This window comes from Moschus berezovskii, chromosome 2 (assembly GCF_049115385.1).
Source record: "Moschus berezovskii isolate FMDL1 chromosome 2, NW_MosBer_1.0, whole genome shotgun sequence".
NCBI lineage: Eukaryota > Metazoa > Chordata > Mammalia > Artiodactyla > Moschidae > Moschus > Moschus berezovskii.
The window spans coordinates 75,447,886-75,460,885 of NC_142461.1; the positions used below are offsets into that span (position 1 = coordinate 75,447,886).

Consider the following 13,000-nt stretch of genomic DNA (forward strand, 5'->3'; position numbering starts at 1 on the left):
ACGACTGACCTCACTTTCACTTTTCACTTTTATGCATCGGAGGAGGAAATGGCAACCCACTCCAGTGTTCTTGCCTGGAGAATCCCAAGGATGGGGGAGCCTGGTGGGCTGCCATCTATGGGGTTGCACAGAGTCAGATACGACTAAAGCAACTTAGCAGCAGCAGCAACATTATTTTTATCAGTTATGATAGACACTTGACTTTCATTTAGCCTAGGGTTACTCAAAACCAGAAGTCTTTGTGAAATGAATTACTGATAATAGGTGAGGATTTCTCAAATCCTTTCATACAAAGCAGACATTCTAAGCACAAGTGCAGAATTTATCCTATTAGTTTTTAGCTACTTACTTTTCAAACTTATCTCTGCCATCCCATATATTAAGTATTTTTCTCAGATTTGAGCTATTTGCAAGTGGAACAGACCTGATCTCTATGTAGCCATGGCTGAGAATATTAAGTTCAACACTGCTGAGGACAAAGTACAGTGCATTTACACATAAGACATTTACTGATGCTGACATGACCTACTAATCAACACTTTTGTAGAGTGACCATCCGTTCCGTTCTGTCGCTCAGTCGTGTCCGACTCTTTGCGACCCCGTGGACTGTAGCCTACCAGGCTTCTCCGTCCATGGAATTCTCCAGGCAAGAATACTGGAGTGGGTTACCGTTTCCTTCTCCAGGGTATCTTCCCGACCCAGGGATCGAACCCGGGTCTCCCACATTGGAGGCAGATGCTTTAACCTCTGAGCCACCAGGGAAGCCCCAGAATGATCATACATACCTTTAATATGTAGTATCACCCAGCATTTTCCCTGTCATAAAAATTTAGACAACTATTTCTTCTGAGAAGTGGAATGGGCACAAAATACGAGCTAGAAAGAAAGTTCATAAAATTTGATAAATTACTATAAAGATATCTTAACCTTCGAGCATGACATCAGGGAGGTGGTTGCTGCTAACAGAATGCATGATTGGACTATTTTGTGTCCTTTTTTTCTTTGTAAAAGAACATTTATTAAAGTTACCCTTGCCTAAGAGATGGCTGGATGGCATCACCGACTCGATGGACATGAGTTTGAGTGAACTCCGGGAGTTGGTGATGGACAGGGAGGCCTGAAGTGCTGTGATTCATGGGGTCGCAAAGTTGGACACGACTGAGTGACTGAACTGAAGTGAACTGAAGTCTTTCTTACTGCCAGGAAAAGTGAAAAATAATGTAAGAGGAAGTCATACAGATGGCAAGACATTTAACCTCACCAGGTATCTATAAAATGACAGAGGGGGACCACATGATCATAAAGTCTTTCTAGCTCTAATGCACTACTGGTTGAAAATTGAATGTGCTGTCTTTTTCAAATCATATTTGAATTTACAGCTTCCTCTAAATATAGCCCAGTAGTGTGAATGATGTAATGAAACTTGAATATGAGATGCTGTGATTCAGTAATACTTTCTCTGTGCCTTTCAAATCAAGCCAGATAGGTAGTTACCTATACCTAGACTTCTCATCTCAAAATCACTTCTCTAAGTATTATAACTCTGTTTGCCATCATTTATGTATTTAATAAACTTTACAAAGGCAAAGTTCTGTTTTGCCTCAAGCTTCATTTAACTTTATTTTTAATATAGTCATGACATTTCAAATATAAAATAAGGGTTTAGAACTGAATAACTCACCATAATTTGGTTTCTGCAGAATTATAGTGTGAAAATGACAACTTCATAGATTCAGAACATTATGGGGAAAAAAAAATTAACATTCTACAAAATAACTTAAAATGCCAGGAAGTGCCTTGATCTGAATCAGAGTCTATGGAAACAGTGCTTCCAAGGTAAAGAAGTAAAGGAATAACTTTAAACTTATGAAATGGAATCTGAAAGAAAATGCCTTAAGAGGCATGATAACAGTCTTGAAATGACTCTCTAGTAAACATGAAGGGCTTCCCAGGTGGCACAGTGGTAAAGTATCTGCCTGCCAAATTCAGGAGACACAAAAGATTTGGGTTTGATCCCTGGGTTGGGAAGATCTCCTACAGAAGGAAATGGCAACCGACTCCAGTACTCTTGCCTAGAAAATTCCAGGGACAGAGGAGCCTGGCAAGGTACAGTTCATGGGATTGAAAGAGTCACAACACCACTGAGTGACTGAGCATACACACACAGTAAACAGGAAATAGAACACAATCTCCCCAATCAAGCGTTTCATAAAGATAAACTTTCCTTTCAAATAGTGTCTACATTCAAAAGCAAGAAAAGGACAGGTATACACTTCAAACACTTATATTTTCATGTGGTAAGTCCTAATCAGAAAAGAAGAAATGTATTCTGACCACTTAGGTATTCCTAGTCCCCAGAAGGCAAATGTATTAATGTGTTAATGTGCTTGTTTTATGTAGGCAAATTTTTGGCATTTATAATCTGCAAGAACCAAGATTAAGGATTCCCTAACAATATCCAGTATTGCATCTATTTTGTATTACATTTTAAAACTGTTTATTATTATCTGTGCACAACTTTTCTGGATGGCATCACCGACTCGATGGACATGAGTTTGAGTGAACTCCGGGAGTAGGTGATAGACAGGGAGGCCTGGCGTGCTGTGATTCATGGGGTCGCAAAGAGCTGAAAACAACTGAGCGACTGAACTGACTGAACTGTGCTAGGATACCTTAATGAAATCTCTTTGGTTTTGAACATTTTTCAGCTCATTATCTCAGGTCTTCTAAATAATGATATCAGCAGCAAATAATGATAATTTTCCCTTTTTCATTCTGAATTTTACTTCCTATTTTTCTTTTGAGTAGTTAAACTAATATCCCCAGAATAAAGGTAAAGTGCAAAGACAATTAACCCCTCGACTTGGTATTAGTGTTTCATGCGATGGTTGCTTTAGGCTTAAAACACACACATAAAATATATTTTATGTGTTTGCTGCTGCTGCTGCTGCTAAGTCACTTCAGTCATGTCCGACTCTGTGTGACCCCATAAATGGCAGTCCACCAGGCTCTGCCGTCCCTGGGATTCTCCAGGCAAGGACACTGGAGTGGGTTGCCATTTCCTTCTCCAATGCAGGAAAGTGAAAAGTGAAAGTGAAGTCACTCAGTCGTGTCCAACTCTTCGCAACCCCATGGACTGCTGCCTACCAGGCTCCTCCGTCCATGGGATTTTCTAGGCAAGAGTACTGGAGTGGGGTGCCATTGCTTTTATGTGTTTACATTTATATAAATATCATACATGAAAGGGATAACTTATATTCAAAACTTTAATTGAAGATGAATGCTGAACTTCATCAAATTACACCTCAACATAAATGGAGGAAATGAAATGAAGCTTTTCCTTTTATTAACATGGCTAATTATATTAACAAATTTTCTAATATTAAACAATGACTGCACTCCTGATATAAATTCCATTTCCATATGGTTAATGTATTAGGCTTTTTAATGAGTTTATGATTTATATTAATACTGAATATTTCTCCATTTATAGTCTTAATCTGAGTTTTCACTGTCAAGGGCTCAGATTCAATCCTTGGTCAGGATTAAGGAACTAATCCTGCTACTGTGTGGCACTAGAATGGAATGGAATGGATCAGAACATCTCAACCACATGGGGTTATTTCAGGGAATTGTAGAAAGGAAAAAATAAAATACACATACACATATATATATACTGAGAAAAAAGGTGGGATTCATATCAAATATAAAGAGCTGATTTCCACTATATATAAAGATTTCCAGTATATTATTAAGATAAAAGAGCCAATAAACTTAGTAAAATGAAGGGCAAAGAACACAGACAACCGACAGGAAAAAAGTATAAATGACTCTACAAGTACGAAAAAATGTTAAGCTGCATTTAATAACATAAGAAGACTGACGTGCATTAAAACTACTATCAGATCACATTGCTAAGAAAAATAATTTCTCTTTGAATATGTTGGTAAGGTGTGAGGAAAGAGATAATTATACTGCTGGTAGTAATATAAATTGGTATAAATTTTGAGAAGCATAATTTGCAAATGTCTAAAAAAATATAAAAATGCAAATGCCCTTTGTATGAGCAATTCCATTTATAATAAATTTACATTACAGACTTATTCCCATGTACTGAATATATAACACAGAACACTAAAATACCTAGTAATTATTGAGTGCTCACTATGTGCCAGTCACTATTCAAGACCTCATAATAGAAGCTCATTTAAGTCACGTAATAACTCAAAGGAAGGAATAATTATTCTATTTTTTTCTGAGCTGAAGAAATTGAGGGACAGAGAGGTAAAGTTACTTTCTTAAATGAAGTACATGGTAGGTATTGAATGTGAAAATAAAACACAGGTAGTCTAACTCTAATTGTACATGCTTTTCACCACTATAATACATAGTAGACTGCATAAATAAATTAACAGTGCATCCAAGCACTGAAATACACAGCAACATTTAAAAAGAATATCAAAACCTTTCTAGTAGCTGATACTCAAAGATCTCCAATATACAGTAGGCGAAGACAGCAAACTGCAGAACAATGTGTACAGTATAACACTATACATGTAGAAATAAAATGAAATAAAATTATACATACATAACCATATGTGTTTTTAATGCATAGAGTACCTACAGAAAAATACATAAGACACTGCCAACACTGGTTACCTGGGAAGAGAAATGGTTAACTGGAAGACAAGAGCAAAATGGCCACTTACTTATCATTTCTGTGCAATGTGCACATCCATCTGGTCGATACAAATAAATAATTTTAAAAATGAAAGGTAAAAAAGAAAGAAAGAAAACTTCCATTATCTACTTTTTTTCATTCTATATATGGGTCATTCACCCAAGATTTTACTTCAAATTATTCCATAGCTACCACAAGTTTATAAAACCCTTGGGAAAAAAAATTTAATAGAGCTTAATGTTCATGGTAAATAGGATTAAAACTTAATAGAAAATAGTTTTTCGTACCTGACATGTGCATTACAGTATCTTTTGGCATACTCAGTCCATGTTCCAAATTTTTGTGGAAAGAGAGCTTCAATCTGCATGAAAAGCTGTAACAATATAGGTATTCTCAGTATGCTGTAATATTTTCAAGTTAATTGCTGTTACTATAAGTCCAGTTAATGAAATAGTAAAAACAAAAAGGCACTTCCTTTTCCTCAAGGCTCTTCCTTCCCCTCTACCTATCCATCCCTGCCATCCTATTTTTCAGGACTAACTCCTATCCCTTTCTTCAATATATATTTATATATTTTATATGACTATATATGCATATTTATATATTCTCTTTTATTTACATGATCATATAACATACACGATTAGAATTTTTCCCCCAAGCCTATTTTAGACATCATTAAAGTACATATACATCTATCAATCATCTATCCATCCATCCATCCATCCCCCATCTGCATTTCTAATAGATGGGTTTATACAGTACATTTTCAGAAATTATGGCATGTTTTTAAAATTTTGATATATGTTACCATGCTGCATTGTAAAAGGATGGTACCAATTTATACTCCCATCAATAGAATCATAAAATCTTTTAAGTTTTATAACTTTAATAGGCTGTATACAGCATTTCACTGTTAATAAGCTTTTTAAAAAATGACAGTTTTATTGAGATATAAATTCATATACTACTTTTACTGTTCATTTTTAAAGTGTATATTTCAGTGGCTTTTAGTATATTCAAAATGTGCCTTGATCACCACTATCTAATTCTGGAACATTTTTATCACTCCAGAAATAAAATCTATACATTTTATTTATCTAGTCATTTTTTATTCCCACTCTCTCCCGAACTTGGCAACTACTAATATATTTCCATCTCCAAGAATTTGCCTATTTTGGACATTTCATATAAATAGAATCCGAAAGTATGTAGTCTTTGTGTCTGGCTTTTCCTTAGCATAATGTCTTCAAGGTTCACCCATTCCGTAGAGTATATTAGTACTTTATTTCTTTTTACAGCTGCATTTTGTTTATCCATTCAGCAGTTATAGACACTGGCTTTTTTCCACTTTTTGAATATCATTATGATCAGCTATATATTCAATTCTCTTGGGTATATACCTAGTAATGGCATTGCTAGGTACTATAGTAATTTGATTTTCAATTTATTAAGGAACTGCCGAAATGTTTTCCAAAGTGGCTTTGTTGCTTTGAAAAGCATGAAAGTGTGAGTCGCTCAGTTGTGTTCGACTCTTTGTGACCTCAGGGACTGTAGCCCACTAGGCTCGTCTGTCCATGGAATTCTCCAGGCAAGAATACTGGAGTGGGTAGCCATTCCCTTCTCCACGGGATCTTCCTGATACAGGTATTGGACCCAGGTCTCTTGCATTGCAGGCAGGCTAAGTCATCTTACCATCTAGGCCTAGAGAAAGTCTTTACATCCTTTTTATATGACAACATACTCCTAAATAACAAATTGTCCAAAGAAGAAGAAACAAGGGAAATTAGAAATTAGACAAGACTTTGGAATAAATGAAATTGAGACAATAACATACCAAAATTCAGATCCAGTGAAAGCAGTGCTTAGAGTAAAGTTATATCTGTATATGTTTATTATTAAAAAAGAAGAAAGTTCTCAAATTAATCATCTAACCTTTAACATTAAGACACTGGAAAAGAAGAGAAAACTATACCCAAAACAAACAGAAGGTATAATATAATTAAGACTGGAATGGAAATAAAATAGAGAATGGAAAATACAGAAATAAATCAATGAAACAAAAAGTTGATTCTTAAAGAGATCAACAAAATGGACAAAATTTTAGCTATGATTGAGAAAAGCAAGATGACTCAAGTTACCAAAATTAAGAATGAAAGAGGGGACACTACTCTTAGCCTCACAGAAATAACAAAATATTATAAAATAATTCTCTGCACAAATGTATGCCAATATATTAGATAATTTAGATGAAATGGACAAATTTCTAAAAAGATACAATACCAAAACTGATTCTAAACTAAATAATTAATCTGAATAGACGTTTATTCAGTGAAGAGAATGAGTTGTTAACCTAAGTCTATCCACAAGGAAAAGTTTAGACCCAAATAGCTTAACCATCAAACTCACCAAATATTTTAAAAATACCAATGTTTTCCAAAATCTTTCAAAATATAGTAGAGAACATTTTCCAAGTCATTCTTTGACACCAGTAATACTTTAATAACAAAATTGGACCAAGATACAATAAAAAAAGTCACTACAAATCAATATCCCTTATGAATACAGACACAATGATTATCAACAAAATATTAACAGACTGAATCCAGCAGTATACGAAAGGATTATATATTACGACCAAGTGAGTTTTATCTTAGAATGCAAGGTTGGCTTAATATGGGAAAGCCAATTATTATACTATAGCCTATCAATAAAGGACAAAAACATATGAGTACCTCAATAATGAAGAAAAAGCATTTGACAAACCTCAACATCCTTTCATGATTAAACACTCAATAAACAAGAGGTAGAAAGGAGGAGCCTGGTAGGCTGCAGTCCATGGGGTCGCTAAGGGTCGGACACGACTGATCGACTTCACTTTCACTTTTCACTTTCACACATTGGAGAAGGAAATGGCAACCCACTCCAGTGTTCTTGCCTGGAGAATCCCGGGGAAGGGGGAGCCTGGTGGGCTTCCGTCTACGGGGTCACACAGAGTCGGACATGACTGAAGTGACTTAGCAGCAGCAGCAGCAGCAGCAGCAGCAGAAAGGCTCTGGCATAGTCAATAAAGTCAATTCCAATCCCAAAGAAAGGCAATGCCAAAGAATGCTCAAATTATCTCACAATTGCACTTATCTCACACACTAGTAAAGTAATGCTCAAAATTCTCCCAGCCAATCTTCAACAGTATGTGAACCGGGAACTACCAGATGTTCAAGCTGGTTTTACAAAAGGCAGAGGAACCAGAGATCAAATTGCCAACGTTCGCTGGATCATCGAAAAAGCAAGAGAGTTCCAGAAAAACATCTCTTTCTGCTTTATTGACTATGCCAAAGCCTTTGACTGTGAGGATCACAATAAACTGTGGGAAATTCTGAAAGAGATGTTGGGAAAGATTGAAGGCAAAAGCAGAAGCGGGTGTCAGAGGATGGGATGGTTAAATAGCATCACTGACTCAATGGATATGAATCTGAGCAAACTCTGGGAGATAGTGAAAGACAGGGAAGCCTGGATTGCTTCAGTCCTTGGGTTCACCAAGAGTCAGACGGGACTTAGTGACTAAAGAACAAAACAAGGGTAATACTTTAAGGTGAAAGACTGAATGCTTTCTTGTAAGATTAGGAACAAAATAAAGATGCCCACACTTGCCATTTCCATTCCAAACTGTACTGGAAATTCTAGCCAGGACAATTAGGCAATTTAAATACAATCTTGCATACAGAAAATCCTAAGCAGTCCACTGAAAACTATTAGAAGTAATGAATCAGTTCACCAAGGTTACAGTATGCATGATCAATATGCAATCAACTGTATTTCTACAAATGAAATTAATAAAACAATTCTACTGACAACAGAATCAAAAAGGATAAAATATTTAACAAAAGAAGAAGAGGACTTATCCTATTACAACTACAAAGCACTGCTAGAAAATTAAAACCTAAATAAATAGAAAGATATCCCAAATTCATGGATTTGAAGACTTAATATTGTTAACATGGCAATACATTCCAAACTGATCTATAGGTCCTACACAATAACCATGAACATCTAAGCTAGATTCTCTACAAAAGTTGCCAAGTTATTAAAAATAATTCTTAGGAAAATTCAAGGGACCTAGAATATTCAAAATCATCTTGAAAAAGAAAAACAGAGCTGCAAGACTCACACTACTTTCAGAACTCCTAATTTAGAATTTATAATCTTATACTTTTTTGGTGAAGAGTCCCAAACATCCCCAATTTGTATAATCATCATAATCTACAAAACCAGGATTTACCCTTGCTTGGAATAGTACCTATCCTGGGTGAGGAATGAAGGTACAGGCATGTAATTACATGGGACATGAGGAGCACTACTGTATTGTCAGTTTTCTCTTTCTTATGGTAAGTAATCAATAAGTGATTATTCATTTTACTATCATCATGCAGAATACATATATCTTTTATATACTCCCATTCTGAAATGCTATAAGCATCTGAATGCAGAGTTCCAAAGAATAGCAAGGAGAGATAAGAAAGCCTTCCTCAGAGATCAATGCAAAGAAATAAACAAGAGAATAGGAAAAACAAGAGATCTCTTCAAGAAAATTAGAGATTCCAAGGGAACTTTTCATGCAAAGATGGGCTCGATAAAGGACAGAAATGGTATGGACCTAACTGAAGCAGAAGATATTAAGAAGAGGTGGCAAGAATACACAGAAGAACTGTACAAAAAAGATCTTCATGACCAAGATAGTCACGATAACGTGATCACTGACCTAGAGCCAGACATCTTGGAATGTGAAGTCAAGTGGGCCTTAGAAAGCATCACTATGAACAAAGCTAGTGGAGGTGATGGAATTGCAGTGGAGCTATTTCAAATCGTGAAAGATGATGCTGTGAAAGTGCTGCACTCAATATGCCAGCAAAATTGGAAAACTCAGCAGTGGCCACAGGACTGGAAAAGGTCAGTCTTCATTCCAATCCCAAAGAAAGGCAATGCCAAAGAATGCTCAAACTACCGCAAAATTGCACTCATCTCACATGCTAGTAAAGTCATGCTCAAAATTCTCCAAGCCAGGCTTCAGCAATACGTGAACCGTGAACTCCCAGATGTTCAAGCAGGTTTTAGAAAAGGCAGAGGCACCAGAGATCAAACTGCCAACATCCGCTGGATCATGGAGAAAGCAAGAGAGTTCCAGAAAAACATCTATTTCTGCTTCATTGACTATGCCAAGGCCTTTGACTGTGTGGATCACAATAAACTGTGGAACATTCTGAAAGAGATGGGAATCCCAGACCACCTGACCTGCCTCTTGAGAAACCTGTATGCAAGTCAGAAAGAAACAGTCAGAACTACATGAAACAACAGACTGGTTCCACATAGGAAAAGGAGTACGTCAAGGTTGTATATTGTCACCTTGCTTATTTAACTTATATGCAGAGTACATAATGAGGAACGCTGGGCTGGAAGAAGCACGAGCTGGAATCAAAATTGCTGGGAGAAATATCAATAACCTCAGATATGCAGATGACACCACCCTTATGGCAGAAAGTGAAGAGGAACTAAAACGCCTCTTGATGCAAGTGAAAGAGGAGAGTAGAAAGGTTGGCTTGAAGCTCAACATTCAGAAAACGAAGATCATGGCATCTGGTCCCATCACTTCTTGGGAAATAGATGGGGTAACAGTGGAAACAGTGTCAGACTTTATTTTTTGGGGCTCCAAAGTTACTGCGGATGCTCTCTGCAGCCATGAAATTAAAAGACGCTTACTCCTTGGAAGGAAAGTTATGACCAGCCTAGATAGCACATTAAAAAGCAGAGACAGTACTTTGCCAACCAAGGTCCGTCTAGTCAAGGCTATGGTTTTTCCTGTGGTCATGTATGGATGTGAGAGTTGGACTGTGAAGAAAGCTGAGCGCTGAAGAATTGATGCTTTTGAACTGTGGTGCTGGAGAAGACTCTTGAGAGTCACTTGGACTGCAAGGAGATCCAACCAGTCCATCCTAAAGGAGATCAATCCTGGGTGTTCATTGGAAGGACTGATGCTAAAGCTGAAACTGCAATACTTTGGCCACCTCATGCGACGAGTAGACTCACTGGAAAAGACTCTGATGCTAGGAGGGATTGGGGGTGGGAGAAGGGGACGACAGAGAATGAGATGGCTGGATGGCATCACCGACTCGATGGACATGAGTTTGAGTGAACTCCGGGAGTTGGTGATGGACAGGGAGGCCTGGCGTGCTGTGATTCATGGGGTCGCAAAGAGTCGGACACGACTGAGCGACTGAACTGAACTGAACTGAAAGGATACATTTTATGTATTTTTATAAAGATATAATGAACCCCACAATTCAGGGACATAATTATGGAACATAAGGAAATTACCTTGGGTCCACTCTTCCACTTCTAGTATTTACAGCAAAAATATAAAAGATAAAATGGAGAATTTTGCCATCATTCTCTATGTACTTTTATGTGTCTTTTAGAAGACTTCCAGAGCAGAGAACAAATGCAGAGGCATGGTAATACTAGGAGAGATGTGACACCATTGCTCCCTCTCCAAGTTGGCTTATTACAAATGTATACTAAATATAAAAATCTTATAATGAAGGTAAAAGCCATATATAAATATACCTATAAGCATGGCTAAGGTTCACACATACACAGATAAAAACAGTCATGATAACAGATATATTTAGCCATAAATAGATGCCTAGAATTTTCCAATGTGCTCTTATGGCATTTGAAGCATCGAATTGAAAAATTATAAAAACAGTGATTGATTCCATTTTTTTTAAGCCCAAAATATAAGGAATTTAATACCTCTTCAGGTCTTCCCAGTGCTGGAGTTCCTGTAAGCAGAATGGCTCGTTTGGCTTTCTGTACTATTGGCAATAAAATCCGGCTGCGAGTTGCAGTTCTGGACTTCATGTAGTGTGATTCATCTACAATAACTACTTTGAAGTTCTGATTATTCAGTGCATCTATCAGAGTCTCCGCATCTGTGGTTAAAAGGCCATAACCCAGAATTGTCACTTTGCTGGTTGATATTCTCCTAGAAAACATAATCCATGCACTTAAAAAATATTTTGGTAACCAATGTATCATAGACAATACATTTCTTAGGGAAGAAATACAGAGGAGAAAGAAGAGGAAAAATAAGAAGAGATGATACAACGCTGAAACCCAATGTCTCTTAATTTACCATCTTCAAATATGATAAATCAGAATCCAAATTTAAAATTTGGTTAAGAAAACTAAATTTTTAACTAAATGGTCTTTGGAATATTTTGACATCCAGTTCATCACATTTTACTAGGATAATAAGAAAATTACTTTCTGGGAATATTTGCTTCAGTGCATCTAGAAATCTTGCATATAAAGTAGGTAACTCAAAGATTAGTTGACTATTCAGTGAAGACTTTCCACCAACTCAATAGCAGTGTTTTTCACCTCAGGTGCTACTGTGATTTTTGGCAAGATGATACTTAATGTTATAGGTCTGTCCAGAGCACTGCAGGGCATTTCACATTCTGAACACTCTCATTAAAGGCCAGTAGAGTCTCCTATCACTGTGACAACAAAAGTGAGGCCCTGGCCCTGGGGTGAATTAATTCATATATTTATAATATTCTTTACCATACTGTAATGAAATTATGACACCACCCTTATGGCAGAAAGTGAAGAGGAACTCAAAGGCCTCTTGATGAAAATGAAAGAGGAGAGTGAAAAGTTTGGCTTGAAGCTCAACATTCAGAAAATGAAGATCATGGCATCTGGTCCCATCACTTCATGGGAAATAGATGGGGAAACAGTGGAAACAGTGTTTATTTTGGGGGGCTCCAAAATCACTGCAGATGCTGATTGCAGCCAGGAAATTAAAAGACGCTTACTCCTTGGAAGGAAAGTTATGATCAACCTAGATAGTATATTAAAAAGCAGAGACATTACTTTGCCAACCAAGGTCCGTCTAGTCAAGGCTATGGTTTTTCCCGTGGTCATGTATGGATGTGAGAGTTGGACTGTGAAGAAAGCTGATCGCCGAAGAATTGATGCTTTTGAACTGTAGTGCTGGAGAAGACTCTTGAGAGTCCCTTGGACTGCAAGGAAATCCAACCAGTCCATTCTAAAGGAGATCAATCCTGGGTGTTCATTGGAAGGACTGATGCTAAAGCTGAAACTCCAATACTGTGGCCACCTCATGCGACGAGTTGACTCACTGGAAAAGAGTCTGATGCTGGGAGGGATTGGGGGTGGGAGGAGATGGGGACAACAGAGAATGAGATGGCTGGATGGCATCACCAACTTGATGGACATGAGTTTGAGTGAACTCCGGGA

At 37.1% G+C, this 13,000-nt stretch overlaps 1 protein-coding gene across 4 annotated transcripts in view; it reads right to left on the reverse strand.

Annotated features, from left to right (window-relative positions):
• The window catches only part of ZRANB3 (zinc finger RANBP2-type containing 3), a 302,617-nt gene that overhangs the window by 135,352 nt on the left and 154,265 nt on the right, over positions 1-13,000 (reverse strand). For all 4 annotated transcript variants that reach the window (XM_088829053.1, XM_055397579.2, XM_055397578.2 and 1 more), the window contains exons 5-6: positions 11,486-11,717; positions 4,969-5,054 (exon numbers count right to left, since the gene is read on the reverse strand). In XM_088829053.1, coding sequence (XP_088685179.1) covers positions 4,969-5,054; positions 11,486-11,717 — 318 coding nt within the window. The remainder of the gene's footprint in view (positions 1-4,968; positions 5,055-11,485; positions 11,718-13,000) is intronic.